A 22,883-nucleotide genomic window follows, 5' to 3' on the forward strand; every position below is an offset into this window, starting at 1 on the left:
CCTCACTTTGACATTCCAGATCCCGGTTCCGCTGTCTACCTCTTCTACCTGCCCATGGATGAAACACAGAGCCAACACGGGTAGAACAAAATATATGGCATTTATTAAACATATGTGACACAGATTGTAATATCAAAGTACAGCATGCATGAACAAATTAACAAAAACACCAGTCGATACTGAAAACATGAAATGATTACATTTCCACAACATACAAAATTTTTTCAGTTAAAATGAGAAAGAAAAAAATCACAGGTAAAATAAATACATTGATTTCAGTGAGCCCCATACAGACATAAGGCACAAATTAAACCGGAGGATTAGCACATGGGAATGAGGCACCCATGCCCGCAGGAGGCCAGTCTCCAACCGCGGCTCCCACACCCCACACACATCCTGGCACCAAGAAGAGAGAGCGTCTGCATGCTGGAAAGCCTTCCCTCCTGGCCAGGTCTCCCCAGGTGCCCACGCTCCCGCAGACAGGCTTCTCGGCACCAGAGAAACACTGCCTCTAATACTTTTATGGGTAAATAAAACCTTCATGCTGTAACAAATGATCCTGACGTGAATAACGTGAAATTTCAAATTAATGCCCTTTTTCCTCCCAGCTGAAGGCTAGTAAAACAGAAAATAAATTGTGAGGGAATTCTCCTGACAGAATTTCAGTGTCTACTCCCAAAGCTAATGACAGCCCAGTATAGCACAGTTGGGTGTTTGAAATATGACCTCGACACCTCTCTCTCCTGCCCTCCCCTTCCACCTCCGCTTTCCTTCATGTTTTAGAAGTACATCAGAGTCAGCAATCTCCTTTCTGGCTTAAACCTGTATAGGACGAGGTGGTAGCCTCCTTTCCCAGCCTCAAGCCACAGGGTTCTAGGGCCTTTGTCCCTCTGTCCAAAGTGACTGTCTCCAGGCGCCTAAGTCAGAGTTTTCTTCAGGGTTAACTCCAGGACTCGTGTGTACGGTGTGTAATTCCTGGAAGGCATTGCGATCTCACGAGTCCTCCCTGTTGGGCTGAGAAACGAGAAAAGGCAAGTCAGGAAGATCGACCAAAACTCCCCACAGTCTTCAAGTGAGACAGCTCTAGAAAATGGTTTTGCAGCCACGGCAGCCTGAAAATAAACTGACAGAATGCAGTTGAATCTTTTGTTTAAATATTATAAGAGGGACCATTAATCTTAGCAATTTTGAAAGGTCATGCTAAATATCATTCAGAAAAATAAAAAAAACCATGTATTTAAAGAACTCAAAATTATTTTAATGTAGGGGAGCCTGGGTGGCTCAGTCGATTAGGTGTCTGACTTTGGCTCAGGTCACAACCTCGTAGTTTGTGAGTTCAAGCCCCAAGTCAGGCTCTGTGCTGACAGCTCAGGACCTGGAGCCTGCTTCAGATTCTGTGTCTCCCTGTCTCTCTTTCCCTCCCCACCTCACACTCTGTCTCTCTCTCTCAAATAAACATTAAAAAATGTTTTTTAATAAAAAAATAAAATGATTTTAATGTAGTGTGTTAGGTACTATAATAGATGCAAAACGAGCTGGATATTCTCCATTTGCCCATTCGGATAACTCTCGCCCTTCTCCACCCCACTCTGTGCCTTTGGGAAGCTGGCCTGATGTCAGCATCCATGGGCTCCCTTAGAATTTAGCTTCCAGTTGGTTTTGACCAGTTGGGAACTGATAGCAGGGGATAAGAGAATGGAAGGACGGTGAGGTCATCACATTTGTTCCCTTCTGGCCAGGCTGCAGGTTGGTGGTTGGCTGCATTCCTCTAGAAGAGGCGACAGTTCCCAGCACCCCCCTTTTGTGTGTTCTATTGGCTTCTTCCCCCTGCCTCTGCAGAGGCCCAGTCTGGCGACCACTTCCACTGTGCTAGCTCCAGAGTAAGCCACTGTCCCTCGTTTACTTTTCTCAAAGCTGCCCAAACCTTCATCTAAGTCTCTTCAATCTTCCTGTCTTGCCAGGACCTTGAGCAATACAAGAATTAACATATTACGGGCAAACTGAGGGTAGAACGAGTTCGCGGCACTTAGGAGGAGGGCATCTGGAAATTTGCACAGAGGGGGCATCTTGAAGGGTGCTTAGGCGTTCCTCTGGTGGACAAGGAGATGGGAATTCAGGCAGAAGGGATAGTGTGCGCAAAGGCAAAAAAAGGGTGAACACAAGGACTCTGGGTGTGGAAAGACACACTTGGTAGGACTGGAGCAAAGAGTTCACAACGGAAAATGGCAGAAGACGAGGCCTGGTGTGGAAGGTCCCTGTGTGCCCTGCTAAGGAGTTCAGAAAGGGACACAGAGCCACTAAGGGGAGTGATATGCTCATGTTCTTATTCTAGCAAGATTCCTTGGCACCACTTAGGAGGCAAGAAAGAGGTCATGAGAACTTGAATTCTGACTGTAGCACTCGAGGTGAAGTAGCAAGGAAAAGGTAGGGAGATACTGGGAAGGTAGAATTAACCAGGATTTGGTGACTGAGATGGAGAAAATATCCCACTTCTTTTTCCTCCTGGACACGTAACTACCTTTCCCAGCCCCTTTGGCAATGTAATGGGCCATATGACTAAAGGGGCAAAAATGATGTATATTACTTCCAGGTTTAGCCCATAAAATCCTTCTGCATAACCCTCCATGCCCAATCTCTTCCCTTTCATGCAGAGGATGTAGCGGAGGGCCCAAAAGGTCTCCAAAACCCAGGCAGAGTCATTAGTTGAAAGAATCTGGGCTCCTGAATGACTGTGTGCAAGGAGGCCCATGCCAATTAGTCTTGGATTGTATCACGAGAAATCAGTATTTTGCCAAGCTGAGGTTTGTGGGCTTTTTGTTACAGCAGCTAACATTTCTTACCCCAACTACTGCAATGACCAATTGTATGTATGAGATACGAGTCCGCTCCCTTCCCTGAACTGCCCGTAGCCAATCTTTCACAAAGTGATAGGGAATCTACCTCCTTAGTTACTGTTTTGTCATCTGTCTTCTCTATTCCCTCAGCCACTGCCCGAGTTCAGGCTCTCAACATTTATCTTTGACTATCTTTGACTACTTTGAATACTTCAGGAGTATTCTAAATGGTCTCCTTGCCTTCCGTCTCAGCAAGTCTTCCCCCTCTGCAAATCCTCTACCCATTTTGCTGTCAAAGAGATCTCACTGATAAAAGAAGCACATTACTGTTCCTAAGACTTTTCAATGTTGCCCCATTGCTTCCTGGATGAAGTCTAAGCTCCTGTGCATGGTCTTAAAGGCCCTCTACCATCTCCTGCTATTTCTCCCATGGTTTTCATCATGGCCACACTGCCGTTCTCATGTTGTCCCCTCCACCTTGAATGCTCCCCTAATCAAATGGGTCTGGTGAATCCCTGCCTGTGTTTCAAGACTCAGACATCACCTCCAATATGACAGTTTCCCTGATTCTGCACTGCAAGGATAGAAACGATCATTCCTTTCTTTTTGTGCTTGTTTTCAGTTTCCTTGAACAGTGGTGCTCACTTTTCTGCTTCCACAAGGTCACTTTTGCTAAACCTTCCCAGCAGGTAACACCTCCCACTACCCTGAAGTGATTTGCAACTATAGTTGGGATACAGCTTCTTAGGTGGTGTGTTAGAAGCTTGGGGGAAATTTTAAACTTTTATGTCTCTCTCCAAGAGATTCAGTATGTCTTCTCCATGCTCTCCAAACCATCCTCCCCACATACACCGCGAAAAGGACTTACGGGCTTCTGGCACACCACTGGAAGCATCCCACAGCCCCCATTGGTCTACACATCCTCTGCCAGTTACAATTTCGTGAAGGGTGAAAACCGTAGCTCACCCCTCTCCATGAGTCTAGCAGCTCACTCAGGCCAGGCACACAGCTATCACTCAATGTATGGATGACGAAGGAAACCAGGGGATGAAGGATTCCCAGGAGTAAGTGGTCAGCAGGTCACCTGCCATAGATAGAGGAATCCACAAGATCTGTCAGTCGAGGGGTCCCCAGTGACCTGACCAGGCACTTTAGTGGAGTGCCAGGGGCAGGAGCCAGATGGTGATTTGTGCCAACCACTGTGAAAATTCCACATAACGGAAATGGTCTCTGGTGATAATATCCTAAAAGCCCATAAAGTCCAGAAATATTTATAAAGGTGAACGTTCTGGGTTTCAAAAACAGGCTTTCCTATCCCAGCCTTTCAAAAGGAAGTGAGGTATTTTATTTGGTTGATCACTAGGAAACAACAGGATTTCAAGAACACAAATAATTTCAACCACAGAACTAAAATTCAACCATTTTCTTTAACACTTTAAGGCTATTGTTAACCTTTTATTAATCCATAAAGAGGCAGTTCCCCCGGGGGAAACAATAGCAGAGTCAGCAAATAGAGCTTTGACAAAAAACTACTTTGTGTTCTGGTCTCTACGATAGAAATAGGAGATGGAGGCATTTTAAAGCGCTTACTATGTGCTGGGCACTTGTGACCACGGGGAATATGTTTCCATTACATCACACCTATTCAGGCATAATTTATGAGCTTGCTGGAAGCCAAGTTTCACTAAGGGGCAAGGAGAAAAAGTCTTTTTTTCTTTTCATTTTTTGTTTTTCATTTTCTCTTTGAAGGCTAGCAGACTGGAAATTGCTCTCAGTGGCTTTACTTAATATATATCAAACTTTCAAATCAAACTCTTAAGTCTTTTCTAAAAGACAGGTGTTTAAAACCCCTGAAATGACAGTGAGTGCCTTCTCGGCCCTTTCCTTCCGTCTTTGCTCTAAGATCTGTGCTCTCTAGAAATGTATGGAATGCAAGGGTTAGATGAAAAGGAGAAACGAGGCAGAAGGTGGTATTTGAGTCAACTAGACACAGAGAACCTGGGTCTCCAGCAGGCTGGTGGCAGGGGGTATGGAGGTCACGAAGCAGGTCATGCAGGGAGGAGATAGGACTGTGGGCACTGAGGCCATCCTGGAGCAGAAGTGCCCACAGTGTACTGAGCTTAGGGACCTGGTACCATGGTGGTGGCCACCAATGGAAATAGGAAAATGCGCCCTCTATGCTGGGACTTCAAACCTGTATCTTACTTCACCATCCCAGCAAGTTTCTGAGGGAATTACTGTCAAAAACCTTCCAGTTCTGAGTGAAGAAACTGAGACTCAAAGAGGTTAGGGATTTGCCCAAAACTGTAGATGTAGTGAGAGGCGGACCCAGGACCTAAACCCAGGTCTAATTTCTAAGCCAGTGTTCTTAACCACTACTAAGAGGAACTGGCTTCGATGGGAAAAAAAATGATGCAGTCAGCTATGGATGCTGTAGGTGGGTATGAAGATCAATCAGCCAGCACGCTGGGAGCACCCCGCAGGGAATGAGGACTTGTGTCTGGAGAGGCTGGAAGTACCTGAGAGCTCAGCACAGGAAGGGCAGAAGTAAAGCCAGGAGACTGGCCGCCAGCTTTGCAAGAGCCATGAGAAGCTCCCGTAGTGAGGATCGGAGGTGGTAATTAGCGATCAGATGAAAATCCCTGCCCTGATGGAGCTTATGTTCTAGTGAGGAGAGGGAGAATAATCACAAAGAAGTAAAACATAAGCAAAAATTGCTTCTTCGGGGTCCTTTATGAGGTAAATAAATAGGTTGTATTACAGTACAGATCACCTGCGTCGGTCCTCACTTGGTATGTACCTTTCATTCATTCAGCCAACAAATGTTTATTGAGCATCAAGAAAGTGCTAGACTAGGGGGTGAGTGAGCCCAGAGTCCCTGTCCACAGGAGTACACGGTGTTGGCAAAAATGGGGAAATGGTGGTGGTAGGGGGAGGAGTTCACAAAAGGGGCTTATTGGCTCTAAAAGAAAAGACTGATTTCCAGTTTTCCCAGCATGAAAACCAAGCAGCTCTAATTATAAGTCAAACACGGTTAGCAGCAGCACAGCAGGCTTTGCAGGTACAGGCAGAAATGAGTCCTGGGTGGCCTGCTCTACTGTGGGGCTTCGTGCCTGGTGCCTGGAACACCCTGGGACTTATGTTTTACTTCTGACGTTTCAGTTGGAAGAGACCTCATCCATCACTGGGCCTTCCAGAGGTTTTTCTTTATGCAATGTCTAGAGGGTTCCAAACCACTGATAGTTTAATTGGAGAGCTTAATGCATACTGGAGCATGATAGGCTTGAATCCATTTCACAATCAATCCATCTCACAAAATTACTAATAACCATCAGTAAAAATTAAGTTAATGAAATTATCATAGCATACCAAATTCACTTGTATTTGATACAGCGTCTTAAATAATAACCAGAGTTTTGGTTTAGTTAACAGTAATAATAACTATTATTTATTAAGTGCTTAACTAGTTACCATGCTAAATGCTTTATATACATGGTTTCATTTCATCCTCATAGACACCCTGTGAGATTTGATGTTTTAAGGATGAAATCTTTGAGGCTTAAGAGACATTAAGTACCTTGCCCGAGGCTGTGCTCAGCAGCTGGCTGGGCAGGGAAGCCCCACAGCCTGAGGCTCTCCACACTGTCAGGTTCTTTCTTTCTTTCTTTTCTTTTTTCTTTTTTTTAATGTTTTTTTTTTTTTTTTGAGAGAGAGCAAGCAGGATAGAGGCAGAGAGAGAGGGAGACACAGAATCCGAACCAGGCTCCTGGCTCCAAGCTGTGAGCACGGAGCCCGACTCAAGGTTTGAACTCATGAGCCATGCGATCATGACCAGAGCCGAAGTTGGACTCTTAACCGACTGAACCACCCAGGCACCCCTGTCAGGTTCTTTTTGAGAGAACATGAAGTGAGAACAAAACTCATCTGCATAATTGAGGCTTAATTCAATACTTTTATTGATCTAAAACATTTTGGAGGAGGCTGGGTTAAGATTTTTTTTTTTTTTTTTAAATAATCTCTACACCCAACATGGGGCTCAAGTTCACAACCTCAACATCAGGAGTTACGTGCTCTACCGACTGGGCCAGCCAGGCACCTTTTGGAGGAAGTGGTTTTTAAAATATTCTGGAAAACACCATGGGCTCTTGTATTAGATGCAAGTTTAAAGTCCAAGTAAGAACCAGGAATTTTGTTAAAACATATACGACACAATTCAGCAACTCTGTTTATTGTTATTTTTTGAATGTTTATTTATTTTGAGAGAGAGAACGAGAAGGCAGAGCCGGGGAGGGGCACAGAGAGAGGGAGAGAAAGAATCCCAAGCAGGTTCCTCACTGTCAGCCCAGAGCCAGATGTGGGGCTTGATCTCAAGAACCCGTGAAATCATGCCCTGAGCCAAAACCAAGAGTTGGACATTTAACTGACTGAGCCATCCAGGAGCCCTCTATTTATTCTTTTTTAAATCACACATGTACCACACCAGGACTTTGAAGACCTGGTTTTAATCCTGGCTGTGTGGTTTCCAGTAAATCACTTTTCTCTGGGCCTTGATTTTGGTATTTTTCAAACACGGGAATTAAACTAGACTTGGGGTGGGGGTTGGAGGATCTCCTGGCTATGTTGCTTAAGTATCCGACTTTGGCTTTGGCTCAGGTCATGATCTCACGGTTCGAGTTCCAGCCCCGCGTTGGGCTCTCCACTGTCAGCACAGAGCCTGCTTCGGATCCCCTGTCCCCCTCTCTCACTGGCTTTACCCCCTCCCCTCAAAAATAGACATTAAAAAAAATAATAAACTAGACCAGGGGGTTCTAATTTGTTTTTCACCATAGAACTCTTTATTCAAACAAAATCTCACTTGGAATACAACACACAAAACACACTAAAAGCTGAGTTTCTCAGGTTTGGTTTTGTTTTGTTTTCCAGGAGGGGGAGGGTCCCCACAGGCCAGCTCCTTGCTCACCTTCTCACCCCCTGAGGCATCCGGAGGCCTGACCCTGAGCCCCAGCACAGAGCCCAGCATCACCAAGCACAGGTGGGAAACTGCTACTCTGAATTCTCTCTAAAGACCCCGAGCTCCTCACCACTCAGGCCCGCGTGGCACCTTTCACATAGTAGGCACTTAATAAATATCTGTGAGGAAGCGAATGAAATCTTACTCTGCCTTTCCGGAAATGCGGATACGTAGTTTTCATTTCCTCTGCTGATTGACCTACGCAGTTAAAGTGCTAAGATGGATCCTGGGGGAAACCAAATGTTCCGTTTATGGAAAAGCTGCTTTTAGATACTGAAGTGGCTTCCAAGTCCACCATGGCCATAAGTTAAGGGTCTGTCAGCACTTCCATTATGAAAACCGCTTTGTGGTTTCATAACTTAGCCATAAAAGTTTGCTGCAGGCTATCCTTTGGCATACAAATTGAAAACCTTGTTTTAAGCCAAAATGTGGGAATTGGAAAACAAACAATTTATTGGTTTCAGACATAGTTTTATACACGTCTTAGCCAAACAAGATTTATTATGTGGGCAATTAAAGTGGACTAAACCACTTGATTCTTGAAAAACAAAAAAAGGACAGAAATGATCAAACTTTATATTTCACAAGGAGGCCCTGGACATGATCATTCTTTTTGGCTTTATTTTTATCCGGTACTTTGTCCCCCACATTGATGAGACCTCGAGTCTACTTACATACCCTTCTCCCTGCTTGTGCTGGTTAAATCTGAGCAATCACCTACTCAAACCACTGACTTTACTGAATGGGAAACTGAGGCCCCAGCAAAGAGAGTCCAGCCTGAATGTATCCCGCCACTAGCTAGGGGGACTAGACCCAGGTATTCTACATCCCAGCTTGGTGATCGGCTCACGGCCGTTTCCCACCAGATGTAACCATTCAAGGTTCCAGGATTCTACATTCTTCTGGCTTGCTAATGTCTAATGCAACACACACAAATACACCCTCCCACAAACAGTAGATGAGGTACTTTGTGATTTTGGCTACCTAAGTCACAAGCCACATGCTTATAAACTTGTTTTATGTCCTCTTTGGGCCAAGCACAGATTGGAGCTCCTAGAGATGGTGGGTTAGTTACTAGGTCACAGACTCTCCTCTTACTAGTGAGAGACCCACGCATGGGTGTGTGGAGCAGCTTAAGAACAAACAGGTCAGTCCTCGAGCTCAGAAGTGCAACTTAAACAAGGCGGTCGTTCTTGTTTGTCTGTCATGACTGAAAACAGATCCGTTTATTTGCGCCAGTGCTTGACAATACAGTGTTACGGCCCTGGGGAACAGGTGCATTTGTTCAAGACTTAGAACTTCTCCTCTGTGTTACCAAAGCCCCTCGCAGGCCCCTCTGGCACTATCGTAAGTGTCTGCCTCCATATCTGTCTCCCCAGACCGCATGTGGGGCAGGAACCAAATCTCATTCCTCTCCATATGCCTCTGGCACAAAGAACGTACTCAAGGGATGTTTGCTGAGTGAATGAATGAATGGATAGAGGAACAAATGCGTGCACTTAGGACAGGGCCAATCTTTCTCCGACGTGGCTTCTCCAGGCCTCTCTTCACTATACCCTCTGCCCTGCACAATGCCCCTGCTCCCTCAGAAACCAGCCAGACTTCTCAGCAGCGATCATTTACTGTTGCAGAAATATTTTTGATAGAAAGAATGCAATTCTGGTAATAACAGCCCTGTAAAGTATTTTCCTAAGTCAAAGAGGAATCTGAGTCAGAAAAATAGGAAATTCCTAAATACCTGGGTAGAAGATCACAGCCTACTCCAATCTCTCTGGTTTCCACCTCAGGCTTGGGCTGGGTTTCTGTTAAATAGTCCAACCTGCTTTGTAGTTCATTATTCTAGAGAGGAGGAAAAAAGTACTTTTAGTAAAGCAAATCTGTCCCCCACAAACATGCCATGTATTACCCGATTTTCCCCTGTGACATGGACATGTCATAATGTATTTTTCGAGCACCTCTTACACAGTAGGAATTAAAGAAACACATCCTTACGGATAGTTTTCTGTGCATGTACATACATATGGATCCAATTCTGCATAAATGGAAACAAACGAAATACCCTATTCTGTGCTAAATTTGGGGTCTTTTTCACTCAGCAATTTGTTGTGACTATCTTGCCATGTTTATTAGTTTTCTTTTTATGTCAGCAAGATATTTTAATGGGTTCAGAGCATTCCATTGTATGGATGTACATTATTTATTTAACTAGTCTCTTATTGATGGCACTTAGATATTTACCACTTTCCTTGCAATTATAAATAAGGTACAGCTCATGTTTTAATACTCCCTTATTAAACTATAAAATGAGTAAGTCTATTAATTTAATTTAGTGGGAAATACCTCCATAACTTAATAATTAGTATTTCTTAGGTTTGGAAAATTCAGAATCTCAAACATATAAAGTAGAACAAGCTCCTTGGGATTAAAATTAGCATTCTAAATAGTTTTTCTTCAGGCCAGAGCCAGACATTACCTAGGTTGATGATTAGATGCTCAGGAATTGGAAATTTGCCCCATGGGGGAAATGAAGGACAAAGGAGCAGGAGGGTTGAGGATATTGGAATGAGAGTAGAAGTGACGGTGCCTGACACCTAAAGTGCAAACATGCAAATTCCAGACCGGGGTTAACACGATTATCTCTGTGCATTGAGAGCTTTCAATTTTTTTTTTTTAAGTTCTTCTGTATATTTCTCTGTAATGCTAAATTTTCCTTTTTTTTTTTTTGTACATTACTAGTTTAATTTTTTCATTTTTTTTCATCATGAGAAGCATAGTTTTTCATCCCCATCACCTTATGCAGCCATTCTCCCAGCCACCTCATCTCTAGTAACCATCAGTTCTCTATAGTTAAATTTGTTTTTTGGTTTCTCTCTCTCTCTTTTCCTTTGTTCATTTGTGTTGTTTCTTAAAATCCAAATATGAGTGAAATCATATGGTATTTGTCTCTCTGACGTATTTCACTTAGCGTTAGACTCTCTAGGTCCATCCATGTTGTTGCAAATGGCAAGATGTCACTCTTTTTATGGCTGAATACTATTCCATTGTGTGTGCATGTGAGTGAATAATATGCACACACATTTATATAAAATACTTATATGTATATACACACATATATAACACACAGATATATAAGTATACACAGACCACATCTTTATCAATGGACACCTGGGCTGCTTCCATAAGTTGGCTGTTGTAGATAATGCTGCAGTAAACATAGGGGTGCATGTATCCCCTTGAATTAGTATTTTTGTATTCTTTGGGAAAATACCTAATAATGCAATTGCTGGATGGTAGGGTAGTCCTATTTTTTAACTTTTTTGAGGACCCTCCACACCGTTTTCCACAGTGGCTGCATGAGTTTGCATTCCCCTTTCTCCACATTCTTGCCAACAACTGTTAGACTAAATTTTCACTAGGCAATACTGAATCTACTTATCTATATCCTCAGAACATGGCATGTCAGAAATACAAAATAAATATTTATGGAATAAATAAATGTATAAATACTTTTACAAGTAGCATGTTATTTGCATAATTAGAAAAAAAAATTTTTTTCTTGTCTTTTTTTGTTTTAAATTGGACCTGAAGCTAAAGCACTACTGTAAGACACTAGATTAACACATGAAAGTTGAAAAGTCCTTTGAAAAAGAAGCTCATTTGTTTCAAAAGAAAGTGGGGTACAGCTCAGGAGCTCCTGCTCCACATGGCTGATTCCGAGGAGCAAAGCAGCGGCTCCGGTACAAACCCATGCTCTGCTAGTCTATGGATCCTTGCACAAAAGTGGGAAATGGTGTACAGGGGGAGAATGCATTCCAGATTCGCTAGCAGCTGACAAGCCACGACAGCTGGATGGGCTCCAAACCTATCACTTAATGCTCAGGATAGAAAAATGTTGCTGCTGGCTTACTGCCTGAGGTACACCATCTACACACACACACACACAGCTTCCCCAGCAATATTTGGACTCTCCCATTCATTAGGAAAGACCAAGGCAGAAGAGGCTTGCCCATTAACAAGCTCCAGAAATCCCACTGCCTTGTCTCTTTTCTCAGAATAGAGTAATAATGACGATTTCACATAATTCTGAGTTGACTACCCATAGTTAGGAGGCATAAAAGACAATTTTAGTACCCTTATTGGTACATTGAATACAGTGCATAGCAGACTGGTAGACACACATCCTTTGTTCTATTTCAGAAGGACTCTGTGTGCACATCAGATACCTGCTGAAGGCTGGTATGAAAACCCTGTACTCTTAAAATTTAATGCCAAATATATATATATGAGTTATCTACTATGTATCATGTCGTGTGTAAAGTTAGGGGAGCTAGTTAGCAGTTAAAGAAATAGGGCATGAGTTGCAACCCTTGATTTCAGTCTTATGAGGATACAGACTACCAAAGAGAAAATAACAGAACAAAATCATTAGTCCAATGCCAGAGGGATCCACAGACTATAAGGGGGGACTTGGAGAATATGTTGAGTGCAAGATGTGGAAAAGGATTGAACTGTCCATGAAGATTTCCTGGAGTTATACAAGGGAAAGAGAGTAAGAGATACAAAGGGATGAGTGGTCCAGAATTGGGGAACATACCAGGTTAAGAACAAGCACCTTAGTGAAGTATGCAGGTAACAAGAGTTGCTTGTGAAAGGCTACATGCACCTTTACAAGGACTTTATACCCAATTCTATAAGCCCAGAGTCAGCCCTAGATTTTATTTCAACCACTGGCCCTCCAAGTGAAAGTTGTACTGGAAGGAAATAAAACTGTAGGTAGGAAGATTAGTCAAGGAGGCCACTGTAATTTCCTAGTTCAGAGAATGAGAGCTGCATTTATAACACTGAGCAGCGAGCACTCAACCAATGGTTGGTCCTGCAAAAATTAGCTATCAATCAACTCTGGACAGAAGACAAAAAAGCATCTATTAAGGTCTTTGGAGACCAAAGACAGGCAGGCTATATAGGGGAGTGATAGGCTTAGAACGGGTTCTCTGTGACTCATTTGTTTGTTTTTGTTTGCAGCTTTGCCCAGGAGCAGTACTGTCATGGAGACCACACAGACACTTTAAAAATTCAACAGAAAGATCATCTTTCTGGTAGAAACAAAAAAACAGAAGGAGTCCAGCGTAACCAGGACTGCCAAGAGTAAAGGGGAAACCAAAAGGAGAGTCCATGAAGGCAGAAACTCTAAATTCTGTGTATAGACTCAGCTCAGGTCTCCCGCAAACCCCTGAACCATGCATGTATGGGGCAAACTCAAAGAGGTTTACAGCCAAGGCTTAAAGAACTGAACTGAGATATGAGCCATCACAGCATGGCAGGGTAGAGTTGGGGCTAACCAAATTCATTACCTAAAACAAAAACCTTAGTGCTGCTCAGAACAATAAAACAGAATCCAAAGTCTCCATGACAAAACCTTTACAAAGTCCAGGTTATAATCCAAAATTACTCGGCATGCGAAGAGTCAGGAAAATGTGACCATTCCCAGGAAAAAGGACAACCAATAGATGCCAGTCCAGAGATGACTTGGATGTTGAAATTTTCAGACAAGGATTTTAAAACAGCTATTACAACTATTGAGCACAACGAGGTCGAAGAAAATATGCTTCTAATTGATGTAATAAAAAATCAAAGAAATAGAAAATCACTAGACTGAAGAAAAGAATGGAGATGATGGAGTCAGTGAACTTGAAGACACATTAACAAATCATTCAATAAGAATAAGATAAAGATTGAAGATAATAAATGGAGCTTCCTGGAACTATGGTACAATTTCTAATGCCTAACTGGAATCACAGAAGGAAGGATAAAGAAACTAGAGCAGGAAAAATACTCAAAGAAGTAATGGCTCAAAATTTCCAAAATTTGGTGAAAGACATAAATTTACAAATTCAAGAATCTCAGCAAATCCCAAACAATAAATTCAGAGAGAAATACACATTGGTATATCCTAGTCAAACTAGTGAAAACCACCAATAAGGAAAAAATCTTGAAAGCAATCCTGTTACATATAGGGAAACAATAATTTGAATTACCATGGATATCTCATCAAAAACGATGGAAGCCAGAAGACAGCGCTAAAAGAAACTGTCATCCCGGAACACTCTATAATTCAATAATGAAAGACAAATAAAGAGCTTACTGTCAGAAAAAGGAAAACTAAGTGAATTTGTCCCTATATGAGCTGCATTACACAAAATGCTAAATAAAAGGTCTCCAGGCTGAAGGGAGATGATACCAGAGAGAGACAGATTTTCAGGAATGAAGAACATCAGAAATAGATACTATATGAGTAAATATAAAAGACGATTTTCTCTTAATTTCTCTAAAATACCATTAGATTATACATTATATATGTTACTTGTACATATTGTATATATTATAGACTATTAAAGCAAAAATTGCAATGAGTGTATTTGGGTTTGTAATGTGTGCAGATGGAATACCTATAATAACAGAAGGGGGAGGGGGAAATGGACCTATATCATCGCAAGATTTCTACATTCCACATGAAGTAGTACAGTATTACCTCTGAGTGGACTGTGAACAGTTAATGATGTATATTGTGATACCCAGAGCAACCACTAATATACTGGAGAAAAGAGAGCAAAATGCCAACTGATCCAGTAAAATGAAATTCTAAATATTGAAATCATCAAAGGGGGAACAAAACAAATAAGCAAAAAAATAAAAATAATAAAAACAAACTAGAGGGAATAAACAAAAACAATGATAGACCTAAATCCAATCATATTATCAAATGCCAATGAACTATATAGTCCAGTAAAAGACAGAGACTATCACAATACATACAAAAGCAATATTTATGTGCTGTCTACAAGAGATCTGCACTAAAGACAAAGACATGGATCAGTTAAAACTAAATGGATGGAGAAAGACACACAAGGCCAACAGTAAACTTAAGAGGTCAGGAATAGCTATATTAATACCGGGGAAAATAGGCTACAAGACACACAGTATGAACAAAGCAGTGGCAAACATTTTATAATAATGAAAAGGTCAATTCATCACCAAGAATAAAAAAAGTGTGTCTAATCAGAGAGCTTCAAAATATATGAAGTAAAAAAAATAACAAAATTAAAGAGCTGGTCTAAAACCATAGTGATGGATTTTAACACCCTTCTGTCAGCAACTGATACAACAATTACACAAAAATCAGAAAGAACATAAACAATAGTATCAACAACCTAAATCTAATTGATATTTATAGAACACAAAAATAGAATACCTATTTTTTTACACAAACCAAGAGAAATCATATGCTGAGCCATAAAACAAGACTCAATAAATTTAAAATAGGTAAGACCATACAAAGTATGTTTGCTGACTATAATACAAATTAGAAATAAAAAACAATATCTAAGAAACCCTGAAATATTTGGAGGTTAAACCACACACTTCCAAGTAACCTACAGGTCAAAGAAGAATCCCAAAGAAAATTAGGAAATATTTCAAACTGGATGATAATGAAAATACAACAGCAAAGTTGAGGGGTGCTACTGAAGAGAGCATGCAGGGACATTGATAGTTGCTGGTATTAAAAAAGAAAGTTTGGGGGCGCCTGGGTGGCTCAGTCCATTAAGCATCTGACCTTGGCTCAGGTCATTGGATCTCACAGTTCATGAGTTCCAACCCTGAATCAGGCTCTGCACTGATAGCACAGAGCCTGCTTGGGATTCTCTTTCCTTCTCTCTGCTCCTCCCCTGCTCATGCTCTCTCCCTCAAAATAAATAAAAATTAAAAAAAAAATACAAACCTTTAAAAAACAAGAAAGCTCTAAAATCAGTGACCTAATGTCCACCAAAGGAGCTAGAGAAAGAGCAAAGTAACACCAAAATAATTAGAAGGAAGGGAATAATGAATATCAGAGCAAAACTCAATATGATGGAAAATAGACAACAGAGAATATCAACAAAGCCAAAAGCTGTTCTAATTTTTGAAACCGTCAAGAAAATTGAGAACCCCCTAGGCTAGACTGATCAAAGAAGAGAGAGAGTAGGGGAGGGTGGCATACAAATTATCAATAACAGGAATGAAAGGGATGCTCAAAGGAAGTAACTGGGTATCTACGTGGGGAAAATAGGTATATATACTATTCCTTCACACCAAACACAAAAATTCAAGTGGATTACAGGTATAAATTAAAAAGCAAAAACTATAAAATGTTTAGGGAAAATCCCAGGAGAAAATCTCTGTCAGCTTGTAGTAGGCAAAGATTTCTGAGGACACAAAAAGCACACAGTTTTCTTTTTAAACCTGCATCTACCATACATTCCATCACTATTCCACTATTAGGACTTTACCCAAGAGGAGTGAAGACGTATATCCACATCATGACTTGTACAGTAATACTCATCACAGCTTCATTCACAAGAGCCCCCAACTGGAAACTCCAATGTGCATCAGCAAATGAGCAAATACAAGGGAATGCCACTTTGCAGTAAAAACGGGTGCATGCAGCATGGGTACAGCGAAAATCATCATGCCGAGAGAGAGATGCTGGACAGAGAAGAGTCCGTACTGCATGATTTCTCTTACAGAAAATGCAGACAAGTCCACAGTGACACAAAGTGATAAAGTGACCCTCCCACACACACAAAAAAAACCATCACTGGCTGCCTACAGGGGGTAGGGAGTAATGAATGGAGAGAGGGACCACAAAGGGACCCAGGGACTCTTTGGGAAGTGATGGAAATGTTTTGTATCTAGATTGTAGTGGGGGTTCCACAGGTACATACAGCTGTCAAAAGTCACTGAATTATACCTGTTAATTTTTGTTAGGTATTACATCACATTATAGTAGTTTCAGGTATACAACGATTCACTATTTTTTTTAATGTTTATTTTTGAGAGAAGGAGAGAGACCGGGAGCAAGTGGGGCAAGGGCAGAGGAGAGGGAGACTCAGAATCCAAAGCAGGCTCCAGGCTCTGAGCTGTCAGCACAGAACCCAATGCAGGGCTCGAACCCACAAACTGAGAGCTCATGATCTAACCAACTGAGCTACCCAGGCACCCTATGATTCACTATTGAATATATTGTGAAGTGACCACCACAAGTAGCCTAGTTCCTATCTGTCACCATACACTTTACATAGATGCGGTTTGTTCACGTAAGTGAACACACAAGAAAAAAAAAGAGAGAAGGTGGGAGCCTCAACAGGGTCAGTAGGAGGAAGTTAGAGAAGGAGGGACATATTAAGAAATACTTAAGGGGCGCCTGGGTGGCGCAGTCGGTTAAGCGTCCGACTTCAGCCAGGTCACGATCTCGCGGTCCGTGAGTTCGAGTCCCGCGTCGGGCTCTGGGCTGATGGCTCAGAGCCTGGAGCCTGTTTCCAATTCTGTGTCTCCCTCTCTCTCTGCCCCTCCCCCGTTCATGCTCTGTCTCTCTCTGTCCCAAAAATAAATAAACGTTGAAAAAAAATTTTTTTTTAAAAAAAGAAATACTTAAAACAGAAAACTGCCAGGACTCGTACAGCAAACAAAGCCTCTGCTCTCAGTCCCACAGACTGTAACTCAAGTGAATGCTTCTCAGGCTGGACCTCCAGGTCCCAGGGTTGTCCTTTCAAATACCACCCCCTTGTGTTCAGATGGGAAATGCAGCTCAGAGGCGCCGTGCCTTCCAGGAAGGAAGGACCTGGTGCAGCACCTTGTGGCATTTTTTGGCAATTAGGTCACAAGCGTATGGCAGCCACCTCCTCCCCCGACTCCCTCGGGCCCAAGGGAGGGAACGGTTGGAGGTGTAGCACACGCACTAAACAGGAACGCGTGTCCAATAAAATGCGGACGCGGAGCCCCGGTGCCTGGTGCTGCCGCCCCACTACTACACTGGAAAATGACTAATAGTCCCAGGAATGCACAACAGACACATTGAGAGGTTTATGTACCATACAACACGCATTAAATGCAGGGTGGACAAAACCAACTCATTTGACTCCTTTCCTCTTTGAATTTAACTGTAGGTTCAGGATTTGCAGCAGAGAAGAATGGAATGGAATCTGTTCAGTTTCAGAAAGCTTATCGACCTTATGGAGGCATATGCTTATAATTTTATTTTAATAACATTTTCTATATCGGAAATCGGGGATGGGATAGTCCTTCAAGAGGCAGGCACATAAAAAAAAATTGCTTGGAAAAAAAGAAAAGGGAAAACGAATGGACATATTTTTGTACCGGGGAGATTTTGAATTGGTTAATGGAACAAACTTTTAGGGATCTGGTGGGGGGTTCAAAATCTAATGAGTGTAAGCATTAGTAAGTACGAACGATGAATTCAGAGACCAAAATGATCCATGTTCTCTATTTAAAAAAAAAAAAAAAAGGTGTGGCCCCTGGGTGGCTCAGTTGGTTAAGCATGCAACTTCCACTCAGGTCATGATCTCATGAATTTGTGGGTTTGAGCCCCATGTGGGTCTCTGTGCTGATAGAGCAGAGCCTGCTCGGGATTCTCTCTCTCTTCCTCTCCTCTCTCTCCCCCTCCCCCATTCACAATTTCTCAAAATTTTTAAAAAAGAAAAAAAAATATTTAAAAAGGCAGGGAGGAGGAGAAGAAGGAAATACATAAAATGAGAGGAGACCCTGGGACCCATACAGCTGGAAAAATAGTAAACACATATGGCATTTACTATGAGCCATGTACTTTTCTAATCACTTAGTATTAATTTAATCCTCGTAACAACTCTATGGAGAAGATACCAAGGTAAAGAGAAGACTCTGTTTTACAGATGAGCAAACTAAGGCCCAGAACAGTTAAGTAACTCACCCAAGATTACATGACTAGGTAAGTGGCAGAGTGGAGATTTGAACTCAGGCAGCTTAGCTTCAGAGTCTGAGTTTAGGCCCTTAATAAAAGGTAGCTACTTTATTAATAAGATGGAATACAAGAGGTTATCAGATTTGTCTGTCAAAACTTTTCAAAGGTCTCTGAAACACCACCTTTGGCATCATTATGGTTTAAAGCAGAGGGATGGAAAGCGTGATATAAAAATTACTGGCGTTAGAACAGGTGAACATCATAGAAATTCTTAGTGGCCAACAGAACCCTGAATTATAAAGCAATATAATTAGACAAATTTGGAAATGTTGGTGGGACTTCATCATCTTAAAAAGACACATTTCGGGGCGCCTGGGTGGCGCAGTCGGTTAAGCGTCCGACTTCAGCCAGGTCACGATCTTGCAGTCCGTGAGTTCGAGCCCCGCGTCGGGCTCTGGGCTGATGGCTCAGAGCCTGGAGCCTGTTTCCAATTCTGTGTCTCCCTCTCTCTCTGCCCCTCCCCCGTTCATGCTCTGTCTCTCTCTGTCCCAAAAATAAATAAACGTTGAAAAAAAAAAAGACACATTTCCCCCCAGTTCTGTCATTACTAAAACTGACCTAACACTAGGCACAGAGCTTTAGCCATGACCAGTTCTCATGCCCGAGTAGTTTTCAGTATAGTTCTCCACTAAAATGAACCAGGACTCCTCGGAGACAAGCCAATGCCATATTGTGAAACAGGACAAAAACGAGGACAGCAATAATGAACCCAAAAGCATCAAGAACCCTGCTACATGGGAAAAGAAGTTAATGTAAGAGAACTCGCCCTAGCTGAGTTGTGACAATTTGAGCATCACAAAAGGCCAAGGAGAAGGAAATTATTATTATGGAAACATATTGAGTCTTAGAAATGCCTTGTGTTCACAACACTTTCAAAGGAAAAATTAATATCAAGTGTACACAAAGATTGTTTTAATAAAAAAGGTGACTAAGATAAGCTATGTTATAAGCTATGATTTTAAAACTAGAAAGCATTAACATATAAGGCGATGTAGTTTCTTTTATAGAGTATTAAATGTTTATAAAAATTCTGTATCAGGTAAAATAGTAACAAAAGAAACTGGGGGTGCTTGGCTGACTCAGTTAAGCGTCCGACTTCATCTCAAGTCATGACCTCGAGGTTTGGGGGTTCAAGCCCCGCATCGGGCTCTGTGCTGACAGCTCAGAGCCTGAAGTCGGCTTCAGATTCTGTGTCTCCCTCTCTCTCCGCCCCTCCCCTGCTCATGCTCTCTCTCAAAAATAAATATTTTTTAAAAAAAATTTAATAACAAAAGCTGTTAAGTTGGGTCATCCCAGGACCTTAGGGCCCACGGAAGGACTGCTTGGCATTGGTAATCATACAACAACCAGGTGGAAAGAGAGGCAGAGATCAGTGCCATTAGTGGTCACACACAATTAGCAAGGAACCCAAAGACAACAGTGTGTTTGTAACAGGATAAACTAGTCAAACAACCTAAAGAGGAAACCAAGTTCTCAATTCAAATCTCTCATCTTCTAGGAGGTGAAACCTCTACCTGGCCCAACAAAGTATGGTAAAATACCAATAAGGAACACATAAATTTTTAATAGTTCTAAAAACTAGGTCCATACATCATGATGATAAGGGGTCCTGAATCTGAATCACCTTGAAGTCACCTCACCCTGTGTGCTCACCCCAGAATCTGTACCCTTTAGCCTTAGAGCTACTCAGAAAAGCTATTCTGTCTCCTTCCGATCTGAAAGAGCCCTGCACCTGTCTGGAAAGTGTTACAATGTTAACTCTAAGAAAATACTGAAATAACTAAAACAATAGCCCTGGGAAGATATATAAAACAAACAATGAAGAAATAAATTAAGTCCAAGATATTTATATATTTTAGATAAAGTTCAAGTATAAATATATTATTAAATCTTATCATTGTGTAACTTAGTGTGTGTGTGTGTGTGTGTGTGTGTGTGTGTGTGTTACCTGCTGTTTAAGTGGATGTAGGAAGTAATCAAGAGGAATTAGCCATACTACATTTGTAGTGGATTTTAAATAGTTTATTGGAATTGAGTCAAACAAATTTACCATCAGTTTAAATTCTCAAGGAAAACGGGCTCTCAAAGTCTTGCTTATTGGATATACACAGCAGACACTGCTGGTCCCGCTCATATCCATTTCCTGACAGGCACTTGTGACTTTTCCTGGGGGCTTCCTCTAACCACCGGAGTCTAGGTGGCTGTGCCGAGACAGACCACAATTGCTCCCCCTGCTCCCCTAGGAGCAGGCCTCAACCAGTGGCAGATGGGAGTTAGTGGTGAAATGCCCAGGTTTCTGACCTTTTGGCAAGGATAACTCAGAGCCCTGCACAGCACCTCCTAGAGACCCCCAAGGAAAGTGAGCTGCAGGTGCCCACGGTGGCAATGTCCTCAGCAAGTCACCCATTATGGGCTTTCGGCCTTTCCCTGACTCAACTTCCCCCTCCTCTACTGGGGCTTCCTGGGATCACCTACCAAATAAACTATGTGGACGAATATCTACATCTCAGAGTCTGGACAAGAAAGGAGTTTAAGAAATGAAGTATCTATCAGGGACACCTGGGAGGCTCAGTCGGTTAAGCCTCCGACTTCAGGTCATGATCTCACAGTTTGTGAGTTCGAGCCCCACATCGGGCTCTGTGCTGACAGCTCAGAGCCTGGAGCCTGCTCCCAATTCTGTGCCCCCCACTCTCTCTCTGCCCCTCCCCTGCTCACACTCTGTCTCTGTCCCTGCCTCTCTCAAAAATAAATGAACATTTAAAAAAAATTAAAAAAAGAAAAAAGAAATGAAGCATTAAAGCATACACGTGCATTAGGCTGTTCTCTCTGCATAACATCCCCTCGTATATTCCGTCATCTACTAGTAGAGCTGGCTTGAGTGGCACAGTCGGGGGGAGGGGAGGGCTGGTGGGCACTACTTGGGTGACCTGCTGTGCCTCCTGTCAGCTTCTCCTTCCGCTCTGCTGGAGCCTCCCTCTCTCTGGACCCATGGGCTTGCACCAGGGCCCTCACTCTCTGATCTCACTGGGGAAGGTGTGATTCTTCCCACAGGGAATGGTGACTTCACAGGGCAATCTCAGAAATGGCCATCTGTAAGGCTGGAGCTGGACCTAGGGACTGTGGAGGGGAAGGCAGGAGAGGGACGGGGCAAAAACCCATTTACTCAGCTGTCAGGACGCTGAGACTCCTTGGGCTTGAATCTGCTACCAGGTCCCTGTGGGCCATGAGGGACTTCTGGTCCTGACTTTTATAGGGAGCTCCCGAAACAGAATAAATGAAAACAGTTTGTCCCTCCTACAAACACGGCAGTTAAGAGCCCAGGCTTTGAATTCAGTCTTACCCATTTCTATTATCACCTTGGACAGGTTCCTTAATGCCCCTGAACCTCAGTTTCCCCATCTATAAAATGGGAGAAATATAATCTAATTTTTTTTTCAACGTTTATTTATTTTTGGGACAGAGAGAGACAGAGCATGAACGGGGAAGGGGCAGAGAGAGAGGGAGACACAGAATCGGAAACAGGCTCCAGGCTCTGAGCCATCAGCCCAGAGCCTGATGCGGGGCTCGAACTCACGGACCGTGAGATCGTGACCTGGCTGAAGTCGGACGCTTAACCGACTGCGCCACCCAGGCGCCCCAATATAATCTAATTCATAAGACATCCCTCTTAATAAACATGCCAGGCATTTTCTATGCATCCTTACTGCACAGTCACACACATGTAGGTGCAATTACCATCCTCCTGTTCTAGTTATAAGAAACTCCCCCAGCGTCGCCCAGCTCGTAAGAGGCAGATCTAGGGTTCCAACTTGGGCAAGTCCTATTCTGCTCTTAACCTCTTATGTTCTACAAAGGATGTGGAAAGCAATTAACAACATCCAACGATACCAGGTGCTTAACAAATGTCGTTTCTTTCCTGTTTCCTCACTTCATCATTCTCTCCAGGGCTGTCTCCCTCTGGGGAAGAACTATGTTGAGCAGAGACAAGGAGAGATTCATGAGGCTCACAAGGAAGAGGCTCAGTGCCAAGTTGTTAATAAAGAGCATTCAGAGCAAATAGATTTTGGCTTCTCCTTCTATTAATGCCTAAGCTCTTCAGGTTCTTCCAAATCCATAATTTCCTTTTCTGGAACCTACACCAAATCTCCAAAGTAACTTTTTCATCAGGAAGACTAAATATCTTGAAAGTTTCAGGTGAAATTAAGTC

The 22,883-nt window shown here is 42.5% G+C and overlaps 1 protein-coding gene across 1 annotated transcript in view; it reads right to left on the reverse strand.

Moving 5' to 3' along the window:
* Positions 1–102: 102 nt before the first annotated feature.
* MYZAP (myocardial zonula adherens protein) overlaps positions 103–22,883 on the reverse strand; it is a 90,637-nt gene continuing 67,856 nt past the window's right edge. The window contains exons 12-13 of the mRNA XM_047075059.1: positions 9,584–9,684; positions 103–1,014 (exon numbers count right to left, since the gene is read on the reverse strand). Coding sequence (XP_046931015.1) covers positions 918–1,014; positions 9,584–9,684 — 198 coding nt within the window. The 3' untranslated portion in view covers positions 103–917. The remainder of the gene's footprint in view (positions 1,015–9,583; positions 9,685–22,883) is intronic.

The sequence above is a fragment of the Lynx rufus genome, unplaced genomic scaffold (assembly GCF_022079265.1).
Source record: "Lynx rufus isolate CCGP_SWC_20201006 ecotype Redwood Valley unplaced genomic scaffold, mLynRuf1.p SCAF_13, whole genome shotgun sequence".
Taxonomy (NCBI): Eukaryota; Metazoa; Chordata; class Mammalia; order Carnivora; family Felidae; genus Lynx; species Lynx rufus.